Source organism: Artemia franciscana, chromosome 3, assembly GCF_032884065.1.
Source record: "Artemia franciscana chromosome 3, ASM3288406v1, whole genome shotgun sequence".
NCBI classification, from domain to species: domain Eukaryota; kingdom Metazoa; phylum Arthropoda; class Branchiopoda; order Anostraca; family Artemiidae; genus Artemia; species Artemia franciscana.
Genome location: NC_088865.1, coordinates 21,653,656 through 21,671,758, shown reverse-complemented (window position 1 = coordinate 21,671,758; position 18,103 = coordinate 21,653,656). Strand labels below are relative to the sequence as shown.

The window sequence follows — 18,103 nt, the reverse complement described above, 5'->3', positions numbered from 1 at the left end:
TTGTAACAAATGCTTGGCTGTTACGCCGTAGAGAGTGCATAGATTTGAAAAAGGACCATATGTCCCTGCCGTATTTCAAGATGAACATAGCCCATGCGCTCTTAGTAAGAGGCGTTTCGCTCAGTCCAAGGATAGGCCGTCCTCCGCCCATCATCAATTGAGCTACCACGACGACAAAAGAGGGGCTTCCAAGTGGATTTACCCAGTTTAACTATGTTGGACACTACTCTGAAAAGACAGCTATATGGAGGTACCACTATGAAAAGTGTGTGATGGATGGAACCAGCCCCATAATGTGTACCTGGTGTAAAGTTTGGTTCTGAATCAACAAGGATCAAATCTGCTTTACTCTCTTCCACTAAAAGTGGCCCAAGTGCTGGCTCTAGAGCGTAATGTTATTTATCCCAAGTTCCTGGCGTGAACATATGGCTACGTTTGTCATTTTTATATGAAAAAAAAACAAAAACAAACAGAAAGTGAAAAAAACCGAGTGAAAAAAAAAAACAGAAAGGAATTAGAATTATTCATACTAACCCCTACAGATATCCAATATCAAGTTTGAGGATTTTCTGTCACCACTTTCTATGTTCAGGTTTGAAAAGGTTACATATATTACAACAAACTGGCTAGATGAGTTACCCCTTCCAGGTATGATCTGAGTACAACAAAAGGGAGTATTCTAAGACACAATTTTTTTTTTTATACAAAATACCCTTTCTTAATAACGTGAAAAAAAAATTCAAAATTCAAAGCAGTAAAAAACAAAAAAAAAATGTTAAGAATCAAAGACAATGTTGACACTAGATAAGATTTCATGCTATAGTCAAACTGTCAAATCAATGAAAAATCAACATCAATTGGCTTCAATCAAATGGGATTTTGCTTCTTTTTCCTTCAGGCCCACCCGAATTTAATGACCTTTAAGAGATAAATCTAGGAAACAACGGGCGTAAATTGATAACACTTTGTAACAATCGATCAATAACTTCGAAGTTACGCCCACATTTCTTGCGTTATCTCTGTCCTTTAGAAAAGAGAGTGAAAAAAGAGCAAATAACGCAATAATAATATACTACAGCTGTGTAGTTGAGCCGCTATGAAAAGGAGTGGTTGACCTTTAGAAAAAGAGAGTGAAAAAAGAGCAAACAACGCAATAATAATATACTACAGCTGTGTAGTTGAGCCGCTATGAAAAGGAGTGGTTGACCTTTAGAAAAAGAGAGTGAAAAAAGAGCAAACAACGCAATAATAATATACTACAGCCGTGTAGTTGAGCCGCTATGAAAAGTAGTGGTTGACCTTTAGAAAAAGAGAGTGAAAAAAGAGCAAACAACGCAATAATAATATACTACAGCTGTGTAGTTGAGCCGCTATGAAAGGCTAAAGAAATGGGTTAAGTTGACGTGTGTCCTTCGCTATCGCTCAGAAATTTTCGCCCGGCTTTGTTATTGCTACACAGTATTAGAAAACGAAGGCAAGGCTGAGTCCGTACAAAACCTCACTTAAAAGCTAACGACTAAGGGCAAAAATACATTATGAATAAAATTCTTCATAATACCACACATGTTTTATTTATTTATTTACTATTGTTTGGAGGAGGGGACAATTCATTTCTTTTTCAAGATGCTATAACTATAGTATTCATCAGTTGTCAAGAAAAAAAACAGGGCTAGGAAAGATATTGCAAGGTAAGCAATCTAAGCAGCAGAGAATAAAATAAAGAGGGTGACGCTCACTTCATAAGCTAACGACGCAGGAACGACTCTTATCTAGTGGAACTCTAGATAAGAGCCGGCAAACGACTTTTCAAACCATACTTGGATGAAACAAAAACTTAATATTTTTGAAAAACATTTAAGTATTTAAATTAAATATTAAGCAGGCTGATCTCCCACGAGGTATTGGGTGGTATTACAGGCCATGACTACTATTCTGCAGTGCTTAGTATAAGATACTTACCTCGATAGGTCTTTTTTTTAAATTAATTTAATTTTTGTTCATAAAACAAGTTTTTCAAAGAAAAGTAAAGAGCTCCATTAAACCAAAAATGAGCAGAAATGAAGTCAAATAATCTTCCAAGCGTAAAACTACCACACATCACCATCAATCAATAAATGAAAACCAAAACGAACAGAAATAAACAAATAACCTAGTCAAAATCAAAACAAGCGAAACTTAACAAGGGTAGGGCTGACAACCCCCATGCCTTCTCAAGACCAGAACATAATTTGCACTTAACTGAAAAATAATAAATGACCGAGGATGTGAGTTTAATATACATATACTGATATTTATTCCTAAAATTGTAATAACTTTTCATTTATTTAAGTCAAAAATTGAGAAGGCATAGGGGTTGTCAGCCCCCCGACCACGCATATAATAATAACAAACTATGGGTTGCTTGAAAAGCCCCTTTAGGCTTAGGAGAAAAATTGAACATTTAATCCGTTCTATTTGTACCAAACTTCGTATTGTTTAAAACTGTCAACAAACCTAAATTATATACAGTAGATTGAAAGTCAATCATAGGCAGCGCAATAGCGCTGCCTAAGTAAAAAGCGATGTGGGTACAATGTATTATTTGTTTATTCATTTTCTTTTTGTGTTTTTTTTTTCGACCAGCTTACTTCTTATAGAAGAAGTTGTCGTAGAAACCTCAAAAGAGGCTCATTCGATTGAAAATTGATAGTTCTATTGCCCTTTTTAATAGTCGAAAATGATTTCCACTATTAAAATAGTAGTCACCCATCATTTCTCCAAACATATCCAACCAAAAATTTGATATAGCCATTTTGTTCAGCATAGTTGAAAGATCCAGGTATTACGTTTTTGAGGATGACCCCTCCCCTTACAGCTCTCGGGGAAAGGGTTGTAAGTTATGCTCCGGGGGCTTATATGGTTTCCATAGAAAAGGGGGTCATATAAACTTCGGAGGGGGCTCATTAGATTGGGAATCAGAAATTCTAAACATTTAGAATTTTCAAAACGAAAGAGTGTATCTCAGGAATTGACTGGGTAGATTAATTCTGAACTTTCAGGAAATGATAAGAGAGATGACCAAAAATGCAATGTTTGCATGCTACCACAATTACAACTACAAGTACCACCACTACTACTGCTACGACACCTACTAATTCTACCTTACTACTCCATTTACAATATTGAGGGGATATTTTAAAACTAAATCAAAAGACGCTATGTACATGTACATTGTCAAAAGAACATACCTCAAGAATTGATTTGGGTATTAAGTTGGAACTTTCAGAGAATGCTAAAAGGGAAAGATCACCTGACCAAAAGGCAATATGTGCACGCTACTATTAATACTACTATCATTGTTACATTTACTACTAATACCTCAACTACTACTTCTATTGCAACTACTTATAAAGGCAATACATTAATATTACAGCTGCTACTAGTAATACCGCCATTACTATCAATACTACTACTATTAATACCAATACTACTACTACTAAACCAATATACTACTAATACCAATGCTACTGCTTCTACTCATACTACTACTACTGTTACTATTACTACTACTAATACTACTACTGCCGCATGTTTAGAGTGGTTTACATGAATTCACTTAGCGCTACCACTTAGAACAAGGTATTATTTGGTTAATAATTTTTGACCGTTTCTAAGTCAGGCTTGGGTTTTCTTTTTAGAAATAAGGTTGATTGATTTCGCAACAGTAAATGATATGAAAAAAAAAATCTCTGCTTTAAGCTTTTCGCATACTATAAATTTTACGAAAAGTGAAAAAAGAAAACTGAGACAAGTCTTTTACGGCAAACGTGTTAGCATAGGCTCAGGGTTGCCATAGACCATTTTCCGATAAAAAAAAAAAGAAAGGAAAAGCTCGACGAAAAGAAACGAAAGCTTTAAACCGAGCGATTATCTGATTTTTCTTAATGATAGTCTCTAGCTTTTATAAAAGACGTGCAAATACTCTAACAGATTTGTGCATAGAACCTTCAGTTTATGCACAGAAACATAATAGGTTAGCGAACAATCTTCTTTTTATTTTCTTTTTATCTTCTTTTTTTTTATCGAAATATGATCTGTCCTAGCTATTTCATCAAGCTTTTTTGTTTCTAAATGCTCCCTTTTCTAACCATTATTATTCTTTTATTTCTGTATGTAATCTTTCAGCGCTAACTCTAACTTCTTAGTCTAGCTCAAGTCTTCTATTTGAGAAGCCTTCATCTCCAGAAGTCTTGAGACATTTTTTGATACTTTCTTTAATCATTTTCCTGTTGCTCGCCAAGCCTCTATAAAAGTGAACTTCTTTCTGCTTGTCTTTGCTTCCTTAGAGCCCCCTATGACAATTTCCCTATTCCTGGTAAATGGATTTCCAACAATTTTCGAACCAAACATCGCCAGTTTGTTGGTGGTCGCCAACTGTTTAACTTTTTCAGGCAAGACAACAACAGCGTTGCGTCTCGGCAGATGTCAACTTGTCATGCCGAACTGCAAACCTATTAAACGATCTTTTCGATGCTTTTCATAGTTTTGAAGATTATCTAAGAAATACCAGTCCTTCCGAAAACCCTATACTATGTGATAGCTCGACACTTTCTGCAGTCAAGTCGCTATATGGAAAGAACCACTTAGCACATCAAGCCCAATCTAAGCATTTTGATAATTGCTTTAATTTTTAGAATTTTCTAATAGTTCATATTTACAATTATTTCTCTCAAAAGTTTTGAAACAAACGACCATCTCCATCTAAAACAGTGTGGTTACTTTTTGCGGCGGAAAAAAGATATCTAGAAAAAAAAATAAAGTTATCATAACAGCCCCCCCTCCCTTAAAAAAACTTCCGAACACAGATGTGAAAATGAGCAATAACAATCTTATATTGTTCCTACAAGGATTTCCCCCAGAACCCATTCTCTACATGCATTGCCACCAAAAAAAAACTTAAAAAAAAAACAAACAAATAATTCTGGGACAAATAACTTGTGAAAAGGATTTTCAAATATGGATCCAATCATCGAACCACGATTACCCTTAAATTTGTTCGTTTGAAATTGAATTTCACAGAATTGCAGAATTTAAATTGCAAAGAATAATAACAAAAGAAAATAGCCAAGAAAGACATGAACAAATTAAACAATAATTTGGCCACTGCGTGCATACTCTGTATGAAGGGAAAGCAAAATTGCTCAGGAGACGATAAAACGGATTTCTTCGTACACGTTTTACTGAAGAAAAATGATTTTCTTTTACTGTTCAGACGCGTAAGTATCAAAAACTGACTGTTTTGTCATAATCACAAGAGTTGAGATAAAAATACTCTATCGCAAGAAAAAAAAATTAATTTTCGGTAATACGAGCACTTTGATAAATTCGGTTTCACTAACTCCCGTTAATTTGGTAAACTAAACAAAGTGTTAACGCAGCAGCAACGATAAGTAAATGCTAAATCAACACTGAATGAAAGACAACCAAAAATAGATTCAAAAGAAAGAGAGAAAATAAAAAAAAAACCGTATAAAACGCTCTGCTAAGAATAGTGCAAACATTCAAAATAATATTTATTTTTAAGAGTCCTTTTTCACATTTACTAATCAAAGCTATAATATCAGAGCATTATCTTCCACAATTAAGGAAAATGTACTTCTGGATCCCTAAAATGCAGAGAGAGCATGAACGAAAGAAAATATGTCAATAAAAGTACCGTGACATTTGGAGGAGGCACTGTGTTTACGCTTTGTACAGTTTCTTGCATAGTATTTGCTGCAGGCAATACTGGCTGCGCAGGGTCTGCTGTTGGTTGTGCAGCTTGCTGTTGCTGCTGCTGTAGGGCCTGCTCTTGCTTTAACTTCTGTTCCTTCATTGCAAAAGTGCACATTACACGAGGTGGCTGATTAGGCATGTTGTGTGTGATTTTAACAGACTTACGTCCCTCCTCCGTGAATATCTCCGTGAATTGGTGTATATATTTATTCACCATACCGCGTGGGCCAAGTGGAAACCTACAAATATAATCATGCTTATTTACTCAAGGTTTTATATTTTTGAACAAAAGACCTATTAATGCGACAACACTGTTCATGGTGATAAACAAACTACAACAGTAGTTTGGCTAGTAGACTCTAATAAGACCCAACCTCTGTAAATTAATGCAACAAATCCAATTTATAAATCTGATTCATAAGCAGCTTTTACATTTTTTCAATGTGTCTGCACTTAACATAAGAAATGAAAAGAGCAAATTAAAATACAGAAGCTTCAGTCTTTCTTCCTTTATCTTTTAGCGACAAAGTTTTTAGTCTAAATAAAAAAAAAAAAAAGATAGTGTAAGACAGCAAGAACTTGAGGAATAATCAAGACTTACCGTTTTCTTTAGCTATCCCCACTGCGAATAAGTCTTACCTTGACTGGAAACTGTTCCAGTCACTAAAAATCCGGAGTAGATGTATATTACATTAGAAGCAAAATCAATTAAATAAATGCTTGCATTTTTAAGATTATAGCGTTATGAAACACAAAAAAAACAACTCTTGTGTCAATGCACCTGGTTGACTCATAACTTAGTAAATTCAATAAAATATATTTACTGAGATTAAATTCAAAACTCCAAAATTTAACATGGCTTGATACAAGAGTAAGATTAATTTTTAAGGGCCAAGCAATTTTCTAGGGAACAATGAAGTCCAGCCAGCACCGAGTCGTCTGCGCAAGGTGTGTTTTTCGTCTTCACAAAGGGGACATTATTAATAAATCACAAAAACAATACGGGTCCAAGTAAGGCTCTCTAGAGAACAATACTGAGCATATTTGCCTTGTGGGACAAGATCTATTACCCATAGTCACTAAAAACCGGAACAATCAGCTTCCAGCCTCTTAGAAAAAGTAATCCAGCCAGGCACGTGCGCCAGAATTTCTTTTTCGGGGGATGGGTTCTAATAACAAAAAAATCCAGTAAGGGGGGCAATAATAAAAAAGACTTCATTTAATAATTAGAAAGTGCCCAGATTTTCAAGAAAATTCATAATTTCGAGGGGAAGGCCCCATCCCCTTATGCACGTCCCTGAATCCAACGTCGATTTTTCTTGAGGATTCCCATAGCTTGTAGCTTCAACATCTAATTCTGATGTCCAAGAATAAATTATTTACTGAGAGATATTGGTGTTGTGACCATTAATCTGCTGTTTGACCCAACATCAATTAGGTTCGTCTTTACTGGCCAATTTGATGTAGAGTTATTTCAGGAAGTGCATGGGAGCGTGTTCTCCTCAGGATAATCCACTACCCTTAAATGGATGATACGGTGCTGCAACTTAAAATTGATCCATAATTATCTACAAACTCCTTGTCGTTCTTTGTGAATACTGGAGAAACACACCCCCTTAGCCAATTGCAAGAACCCATACTGGAAGTTAAAGATTTCCTGAAGATTATGATTATCAATAAAGCAATTTTAGAGTAGATTTCCTTAAATAGCCAACCCCATCAGGACTCCTGACCTTATTTGGGTTTAATTTCATTAGTCTCTTAAATGTATCTTCAATAGGTACATTAAATTATGGCATGGTGACTTAAGGGTTGGAGATTGGAGAGGAGGATACATTACCAAATTGATCGGTTGTGAATGCTTATGTAGACCAATTATTAAAAGATTGGCAACTCTAATCAAGGCTATTTAGTCTTGGTAGTTTTAGGTAGATTAAGGTTAGTCTTGGCATATTAGGTATTTATGCAGTTTAAACAAACTAAAACTTTATCTATTTAGAATGTATTAATCTATTATGTAATATCTTAACACTAAAAGCCTTTATGGGCCATGGCTAATACAAAATATAACAGTATACAAATCATAAAAGAAAACGCACCCTTAAGTCCAAATCAAATTATCAATAAGTTACAGAAAATGATCTCTTTTATTACAGAGAATGTATAATAGTTGTATTTTTTAATTTTTAATCCCCCAACAAAACTTCGATCATTTAACATTACACCCACCCACCTCTCTCTCGTATTCCACCCCTTAACTTTTTTCCCTCACCCTTTTTAAAAAACAACAAAACACAATTAAATCATCCTTGCTATCTCAAGATATTGGACAAAAGTAAGGACCTTCGCCCTTTCCAGGTATTTTCTCTTATCACGAAATGGTGAAAATTTCCTCTTGCTAATATTGCCCACTTTAGCTCCGCTTTATTAAGCCTTGCCTAAAAATAAAGCTCCTCCCCCATTGCTTCCTTAATCCTAGCACACAAAAAGAGAAACGGGGACGCTGTTATGTCACAATACAATTTTTGGATACCAAAATACATTAAAGTATTTATTTTCCAGTGAAACTACATATTTCTAAATATATATCATACATTCCCGGCTCTAGTTTCTCTAAATTATTCGATCACAATCAGCTATAGCTTCCCAATTGAAAATTTACGAATCTCCAATTATTTCTCTCTATTATCTCTCCTATATGCTTTTTTCTTGTTGCCTGTTAAAAAGACAAACGAGATCCTCCTTCCCCAACATCAACCAGCACGGGTAAGGCTAATCAGGCCCGTTGCAGAGCATGTACCGCAACTTCAACCCGTGACTGTGTCAGATGCTCGTTATGAGCTTAGTTTTGTGCCCTCGTTTGTTAAGTTGCTTAATGTCAGGTCGACTTTTTAATCCGGATTATTGTTGTTAATTGTATATATTATAATTTTGTGCAGGTTAGTTTTGACTTGTCGACTGATTTTCATGTGTATATGACAACAGAAACTAATAATCGGCTCTGTCCGTCGCATGCTTTTTGAATGAAGTGAAAAATTGAACTGAGATCGCAAGATCCAATAGCTGGGTGCACTGTCAGCATTTCAATGTTAACAACCTTCTCTAAATTACTACATAAGTAGAAAAGAGTTGTGGACATTCCAAAATCAAGCAGACCTTTTTTATTCTATATAATTTTATTCCTAAATTCGTGGCGCCAGGTACAGTACAGTCAAATATCTGATTTGCCACAAGTCTTTTATCATGGTTTTTAGATGGCTATTGAATATTCTATAAACTTGTACGAATCTTTCAAATAGGCCGTGTAAGCAAGGAGTTCCATGACAAGCTAAACCCATCATCTTCATTTATTAATACTACTACAGACCTGTGGATATCGATTGGGTGAATTGAAACCACCAATCGGAAATTTATGCCATTTACATTCACGAAAATTATGAAAAGAGATATACTGAGCTTCTTTGGGAAATCTGGGGTTTGCATTGTACATAAAACAAGGAGACGTTGCTGTTCATAAGTGATAGCTAAAAAAAATAAATCAAAGGATTGTGGAAATTGAAAGTAGAGAAATTTGACTTTTTTTTATAAATAATTATTAGTTATACTACATAAATGATTAATTATTATTGAAGTAAATAATCATTGTAAAGAATTTCGTTATAGTTTTTGTAGATTAATTTAAAGGAAATACTTGAAGGTAAAAAAAAAGAACACCGCTAACGGGTAGATAACAGCCAACAGTTAAATTTTTCCCGAAGTGGCGTGAGACCTTTCCGCACTATTGTTTCGGATATGCTTCTGTTTCCTTATTATTCCCGCAAGTTTAAACTATTTTGCCCCATGGCATAGCTAAAACTGGGCCTCTGTTCTCTTCTCGTGTTTACTCTTTTCGTGATCACAGACCTGTGAGAAGAGATAATTTTTATTTGAACTTGACTTTTGATTTCATAAGTTTTTTTATTTTCTGTTTGAGCTGAAAAGTTCTGAACACTAAAAAGAGCTATTACAGAAGTTGTAGTTGAAGGATGACCCTTACTTTGCAAGCAAGTCCTGTTCCTGAAAAGGCACAGCTAGGGCAATGGCTCTTGTCTCCCACCACGTTTCACTGGGATATGAATTCCTCGGGTGGTAAATGTGGCGGGAAGAATACAGACACTCTCCTTCCCCTACCTGCCACAGCAGATGGATCAACACGGCACCACAGAGGGCAGAACTAGAACACTGGACCTTACTCCCTACTAGATATGGCTCAGATCTAACGATCCTTTCTGAAAGATGTCCTGATTAGGATAATTTAGAGTCCATTCTCCTCTACTCTTGCAGAGGTTAAACTAGTCCAGGACTCAGAAACCATAAGTAAAGCATTAACTGCTACTACTGATTAAGTTTGGCCCAGGCCCAAAAACCACTCCTAATAAGTGTCATGATGACTAAAAGAATGAGAGACCTCCTTCCCATGGTTTTGAGACTCAGTCCAAAAACCCGAAATTCACAACAAGGACGCAAGCTTTTAATTCACATTCTATTCTTTTCTTTTCTACACATTCTATTCTTTTTCTTTACTATTATTTAACATTCTATTCTTTTCTACATATTTACAATCCTCTTCGATCTGAAACACCAAAATTTCACCTTATATAAAAAAAAGATGACTAAGGTAGGAGATATTACCTGCATAGAGATCCATTGCTTGGATTATTCTCCTTATAATCTCTATCAACATAAAGCTCTCCAACAAATTCGTCAGTTGCCCTTCTATGGAGTATTGTCAGTCGAACCAAGTAAATTCTTCCCTGGCCCTGGGGACCTTTGTCAGCCTAAAATTATAATTTTGATAGTCTAGCTAGTAAATACAAAATGAAATTAGCAAAAGGACGTCATACTGGACATAAATATAGACTACTTGCTGTGTTATGCTTTAAGAGAACCATACTGGCATTTTAGTTTAATTAATGATTCTAGAAACGTTTAAATGTCAACACTGGTGGAAACTAAACACCATGCGCAAAACATTGGTGCTCGCTATTTCTTCTGATTTTAGGACAGTCTCATTTTACGACGAACACCAAGATTCAACCTCTTCTTCACCTACTCAAATCATAAAGACAAAAATCCTTCAATTCTACGGTTCAGACGTATGATCTAACACAGTTAGCGAAATGTGTTCTTACCGTATTGGCAGTATATGTACATGTGAACTACTTACTTATCATGCTCACATTTAGGGGATATTTAATCATTTGAGGCCGCTCTCTAAATTATCCCTGAACAAGTACAAATCAAATATGGCAAAATATGTCTATACTAGTGAAGTTGGGATTGGGAGGGAGAGTGTACAGCATAAACACATGGCTCTGGTCCTGAAGACAGTTTGGCTGAGATCTTTGGACAGTCATGATGTCAATAAAGTAAATTTATGCCCACCTTTCATCAAAAATTTATCTATGGAGCCTTTGTTTTTAAATTTGAATGTTTCGGACTTTTGAGCCAAGTGCTATGCCCATTACGTTACTTCCAGAGATTTTTTTACTTTCAGCATTTCTGAATAAAACTACTTCGAAACTTTCACCTGGTCGAATGAGTATATAAAAGGCATGGCAAAAAAGACTGGTTGGCTACCGATTTCGGCGGTTGACATTGACATTAAAACCATTGCTTTGCAAATTAAATAACCACTCCCAGCTTTCTACGATCAACTTTAGCTCATGACGACGCCGTAACTTATCTATTTATCTGTCTATAACTTATGATGAGGCCATTTGACTTAATTAAGTCAGCGCTATTACGCTGACTATGATAACGCTGTACTATTTGAGATTTAATGAAAAGACAATCCCAACCAAATTTTTGGTGACTTAAGAGAAATTATCAAAAACACAATCACCTCAAATATGTATTCCTCTAAAGGGACTAGGCCCGAATCTGTTGTTTCAGCCGGTCTATCTTGAACCTTAGCAAATTGGACAACATCAACAATTTCATTAGGTGGCACAATTTCGGAAGGATTTTCCATCCAAAATGGAGGGAAGTATTCCTTTCTCCGCTGAAATGAATGGAATAATTAGACTAATGAGAAAATTAGACAAAGAAATAAAAAACATATATGGGTAATGGGATGTTAGGGGAGAGAGGCGTAACCAAGTGGAGGATAACTAAGAGGAGTAAACTAACCACTCCCCTTTTGTGTTACAAGAATGTCTGAAATACCATGGAAAACCGGGTAATTTGCTAACTGTAATAGTCAATTTGTCCGTTTCCGAAACGTCTTGAGAGTAATCAATGTTTCTTTTCAACAGTACCTTTTGCATTGGAATTCCCTTAGTCTCAGGTAAAGAGTATTTTACCACTGGCCAACACCCAAATAAATGGTGTGCATCTCTGCGGCATTCAATGAGTTTTAATGGATAAATCGTCTCTTTATTGATGTTCCATTTTTTACGGACTCCACGCATGTTTAGGAAGGAATGGCACACCATACGTCATTATGGCCTATGAAACTAGGGGATTACATAAATAGCCTTTCAATAGTTCTCAGAATATTGGCCATGTTCGGGCCAGTATACAAGAATTTCAGCCATGCTGATTCCAATGTTGCACTTTTTTACTTTCATTCGATACCATTTCCGAGAATTTTCAAGCCATTTTTTAAAATTTCATACAAAAAATTGCTTTCGCAATAAACTTTTACTATTAAGCTAAACCTATATAATAGTTATCATTCCTGAATCACACATCATTTTTTTTTTAATGTAGTTTTAAACTTTCGGTTACTATGGACTGTGGATCATGTTTTACTAAACTGCAGCTATCACTGCAACCAAGATTACGAAAAAATGAGACAAAGAAACAACGAAATAAGAAAGCACACTGTATAGGTGGTCTGTTAGAGATAGGGGCGTACCAATGAGAGGGGTAGCTTAGGAGGACCGAAGCAACACCACTCTCAGAACAGTCTTGATTTACAAAGATTGTCTTAAATGCCAAAAAAGTAATGCTTTTACGGTATTATTTTTGACTTATAACACCTTTATGAGCTTCATTGACGGATTGACAAATATAAAGACCAAAAATTAAGGAAACGGTTTAGTTAGAGATAAATGGATATCACAGATTCTTTTCGCATAAAAACTGACCCAGAAAACATGTATAATTTAATTTACCCTTTTAGTCACTTTCCCTTTATTGTACAGTTGACACGGCATCACTAGTACAAAGCAGGGATATATATATATATATATATATATATATATATATATATATATATATATATATATATATATATATATATATATATATATATATATATATATATATATATATATATATGTAAAACTGTCGGTCATTTTAAACAAATGTAATGATTTATCACATAGTTTCAAGAAAAAACAGAGATGTTCAGTAACTGAATCTTCTGTGAGCAAAAAAGCACGAAAAGGGAGAGAAGCTGGGCGGGGCGGATGAGTAATGGTGGTGCGGATTGACATCAAAATGAAGAGGCATTTAGTTAAATAGAACGAGCACTAAATTGGAAAAATTCAAAAAGTGAATCTCCGGAAAGAGTTGCTTACAAGATGCTGCCGTTGTGAAGAGCTACTTGGTTTCGCTTCTTTTCTTTTCTTCAGGAAATCATACAGTCGAAGTCCAGGAGGGGCATCCCATTCTAGGCGTCTTTTTTTAATGACAGAAAACCGAATATCGCTCAATCGAAACTTCGGGGAATCCTGTTCTCCGCTATCGTCCTCACTAAAAAAATTCCATTTTTTAGATATTTTATTCATATGTTTCTTGTATACTGTTACTACAGAAGGACAAAAAAGACATACAGGATAGCAAACAAAAAATAATAATAAAATGAAAACAACATAATTAAAACTACGTGAAATGACAAGACATGAAAAATGAATCAATGGAATTTGAACATGCAGTAACTGTAAACATTAAATTGCCTTACTCCGAAAATTATACTATATCTCCTTGAAAAATACATAAATAAAACCACGAAGAATCTAAAAGGGCTAATTCCTTTGTCACAAAATTTAAGTACCAGAGGACATTAGTCCCCCCCCATGAAAAGAAAACATTTCGCGGTACTATTCTAAATACAAAAACGTAATAAAGCCCAAAAACGAAGCACACATTTTCAAAATTTTACAGAAAAATGAGCAGCTTTAAAGTGTTTGTACGTGTTTTTTTTTCAACAATTTACATATAAATTTAAAAATTACAATGTAAGGCTAAATGGTTCTTTTTTATACGGCTTATAGAAAAAGGAAATGTAAAAAAAAGAAACAGAGCTAGATTTCATCGGTTCAAGCCGGTGGTGCTGATTTCCTTTTCATGGTCTTTCAGACAGGAAATGAAATGGGGGTCGGGGGCAAGCCATCCAGTGCTTTCGCATACTTTTTCTATTTACCTTCCCCAGATTCCCATAGGCGCTTATTTAGAGCTGGACAGAAAATTTGCAGTACATACAATGAGAGGTTCAGGAACGGATTCTAAAGCATTTTTGACGGATTCTTGTTTTCGTCTAGTTTCTACTTGTTTTTGCCTTTTTCGCCTACATGATCCTAGAATTTTTTACTTTTTATTGGGACATTGATTGTTTTAACAGAATGCTGCCAAAAATACTAAAAATAGAATATATTTTGGAATCTTTAAAAATTATAAAATCAAACTTACTCTTGAAGACTGTAGTATCATTTTGAAACTCCTAGAAATTTCGACATTATCTGCTCCTACTTCAAGGATTAAATTGAATAACAAGAGCTAAGAGCTCATATGGCACTCGTGACGAGGCGAGAAGAGCTAAGAGCCAAGAGATCATTTGGTATGAGCTCTAACAAAATTCTATGAATCAATAAATCGATTTAAAAAGGAAAATAAGAGGCTTAATGCCGGTCAGGATTTAAAATAAGAGCTCTGATGTCCTTCTAAATATCAAAATTCATTAAGATCCAATCACCCACTCGTAAGTTATAAATGCCTCATTTTTTCTAATTTTTCCTCTCCCTTTAGCCCCTCAGATGGTCGAATCTGGGAAAACGACTTTATCAAGTCAAATTGTGCACCTCCCTGACACGCCTACCAATTTTCATCGTCCTAGCACGTCCAGAAGCACCAAACTCACCAAAGCACGGAACCCCACCCCCTAACTCCCCCAAAGAGAGCGAATCCAGTACGATTCTGTCAATCACGTATCAAGGACATTTGTTTATTCTATCCACCAAGGTTCATCCCGATTCCTCCACTCCAAGTGTTTTTCCAAGATTTGCCCCTCCATGAGACATGAATTCCTTCTAAAAATCAAATTTCATTAAGATCCGATCATCTATTCGTAAGATAAAAATACCCCAATTTTTACATTTTCCAAGAATTCCGGTTTCCCCCTCCAACTCCCTCCAATATCACAGGATCTGGTCGGAATTTAAAATTAGAACTTTCAAGCACAAGATCCTTCTAAATATCAAATTTCATTAAGATCTGGTCACCCTTTCGTAAGTTACAAATACTTCAATTTTCAAAATTACCCCCCCCCCCAATTCCATCAAAGAGAGCAGATCCGGTTCGGTTGTGTCAGTTACGTATCTTAGACAGGTTTCTATTCTTCCCATCCAGTTTCATCCAGATCTCACCGCTTTAAGTATTTTCTAAGATTTCCGGTCCCCCCAAATGCCCTCCCCCCAATTACGCTTGATCCGGTTGAGATTTAAAATAAGAGATCTGAGTTACGAGATCCTTATAAATATGAATTTTCATGAAGATCCGATCACTCCTTCGTAAGTTAAAATACATATTTTTTTCTTATTTTTCCGAATTACCCCCCCAATAGAGCGGATCCGTTCCAATTATGTAAATCAAGTATGTAAGACTTCTGCTTATTTTTCCACCAAATTTCATCCCGATCCCTCCAATCTAAGCGTTTTCCATGATTTTAGGTTCCCCCACCCCAAACTTCCCCCAATGTCACCAGATCCAGTCAGGATTTAAAATAAGAGCTTTGAGACATGATATCCTTCTAAATATCAAATTTCATTGAGATCCGATCACCCGTTCATAAGTTAAAAATACCTCCTTTTTTCTAATTTTTCAGAATTAACCCCTCCCCCAAATATCCCAAAGAGAGCAGATCCGTTCCGGTATATGTCAATCATGCATCTAGGACGTGTGCTTATTTTTCCCATCAAGCTACATCCCGATCCCTCCACTCTAAGTGTTTTCCAAGTTTTAGGTTTCCCCCTCCCAACTCCCCCCAATGTCACCAGATCTGGCCGGGATTTAAAATAAGAGCTCTGAGACACGATATCCTTCTAAATATCAAATTTCATTGAGATCCGATCATCCGTTGGTAAGTTAAAAATAGCTCATTTTTCTAATTTTCAGAAATAACCCCCCCCCCCAACTACCCCAAAGAGAGCAAATCCGTTCCGGTAATGTCAATCATGTATCTAGGACTTGTGCTTATTTTTCCCACCAAGTTTCATCCCGATCCCTCCACTCTAAGTGTTTTCCAAGTTTTGGGTTTCCCCTTCCCAAATCCCCCCAATGTCACCAGATCCGGTCGGGATTTAAAATAAGAGCTCTAAGACACGATATCCTTCTAAACATCAAATTTCATTGAGATCCGATCACCCGTTCGTAAGTTAAAATACCTCATGTTTTCTAATTTTTCAGAATTACCCCCCCCCCCCCCCAACAACCCCAAAGAGAGCGGATCCGTTCCGATTATGTCAATCATGTATCTGGGACTTTTGCTTATTTTTCCCAACAAGTTTCATCCGATCCCTCCACTCTAAGTGTTTTCCAAGATTTTAGGTTTCCCCCCTCCAACTCCCCCTAATGTCATCAGATCCGGTCGAGATTTAAAATAAGAGCTCTGAGACACAATATCATTCCAAACATCAAATTTCATTAAGATCCCATCACCCGCTCATAAGTTAAAAATACTTCATTTTTTCCGAATTAACCAACCCAAAACTCCCCCCCCCCAGATGGTCAAATCGGGAAAACGACTATTTCTAATTTAATCTGGTCCGGTCCCTAATACGCTTGCCAAATTTCTTCGTCCTAGCTTACCTGGAAGTGCCTAAAGTAGAAAACCGAGACCGACAGACAGACCGACAGAATTTGCGATTGCTATATGTCACTTGGTTAATACCAAGTGCCATAAAAAGTGTTTTTCAAAGGAAAATAAAGAGTGGCGTTAAAAATCCAAAACAAATGGAATTATCTCACATCTGAAAAACTTCCCCAAGGTTACGAGATTTCAAGCTCATTTACAATTTTAAAGGCACTCTGAACTTTGATTTGGAGGTAACTCATCGCTGTCCAAATTTGGGCCAAAATTGTCTTTTTTAGTATACAATTGCAGAAAAACGCAGTCTATCGAGAAAAAAAAAAGACTTTTTCTGTTCGAAAGGGCTATCAAAATTTCAAGTTTCGTTTGAATCACTTTTTCGTTTGATGCGTTCTTTATGCTTTTTACATTATTATTGGCCAGATACAGACGTTGCTTCTATTACTATGGTAAAGTAACAAGTTCCCGAAGACACGAGTAGCTTACTGGCTTCCGGTTGTATGTCGAAATTAAAAGATGACAACAACACTTTTTTTTTAACGACTAAAAAGGGTAATGGTAAAGCGTATGCACATGATGGTATAGCAATCGTTTTGAGAAACTTATGAAAAATGAAACGAAAGATAAGGCAAGAATAAGCAGGAAAAAAAATGTAATATGTAACCATTTTATACATGGTCTCTGTAAATTTCGTAAGCTACATATCTGTTACAACATATTTTTACATATTTGTCGTAATTTTAATTTAGGTATTTGTATTTCCGATAGGTGCAGTTTTGATCATGTTGACCTTTGTCCTATTTTAGCTTGTATTGACAAATCGTGCTGTTTTGCTCACGTATCACCGGTGGCAGAGGTTTGGCTTAGAATCCAATCTTCTTTAGGGTGACGTTGAAAACAATCGCGACCCCCTCCTCCCCTGGGTCGTGTTCCAGTCGACTTCTAGTCTTATCCCCCTGTATACCAGATGCATCCGACACCCAATCCTCCGTCCCAGGTAAGTACGCGTGCCCGGTCGACCCAACCCCTTAGACCACGTTACCCAATTCGGACTATCTCCAAACTTACCCTTACTCACATCCCTTCCAAAAATCCACATCCCATAGACATATATCCTCTCAGTGCGTCCAAGAATTCAATAAGTGGTTCTGGCTTCCATCCCTCTTTTGCCAAAATAAACCTGGCCCTTCCCTTCTCAGATACCCTCCACCCTACTTCTCTTTCCTAGGATCATCTTGCCTTACCATCTCTCCGTATAAAGAACACTCCCAATTT

General features: G+C 36.1%; 1 protein-coding gene across 2 annotated transcripts in view; it reads right to left on the bottom strand.

Annotated features, from left to right (window-relative positions):
- The window catches only part of LOC136025008 (mucin-2-like), a 65,931-nt gene that overhangs the window by 22,268 nt on the left and 25,560 nt on the right, over positions 1-18,103 (bottom strand). For both annotated transcript variants that reach the window (XM_065700634.1, XM_065700635.1), the window contains exons 5-8: positions 13,323-13,497; positions 11,639-11,797; positions 10,426-10,571; positions 5,696-5,993 (exon numbers count right to left, since the gene is read on the bottom strand). In XM_065700634.1, coding sequence (XP_065556706.1) covers positions 5,696-5,993; positions 10,426-10,571; positions 11,639-11,797; positions 13,323-13,497 — 778 coding nt within the window. The remainder of the gene's footprint in view (positions 1-5,695; positions 5,994-10,425; positions 10,572-11,638; positions 11,798-13,322; positions 13,498-18,103) is intronic.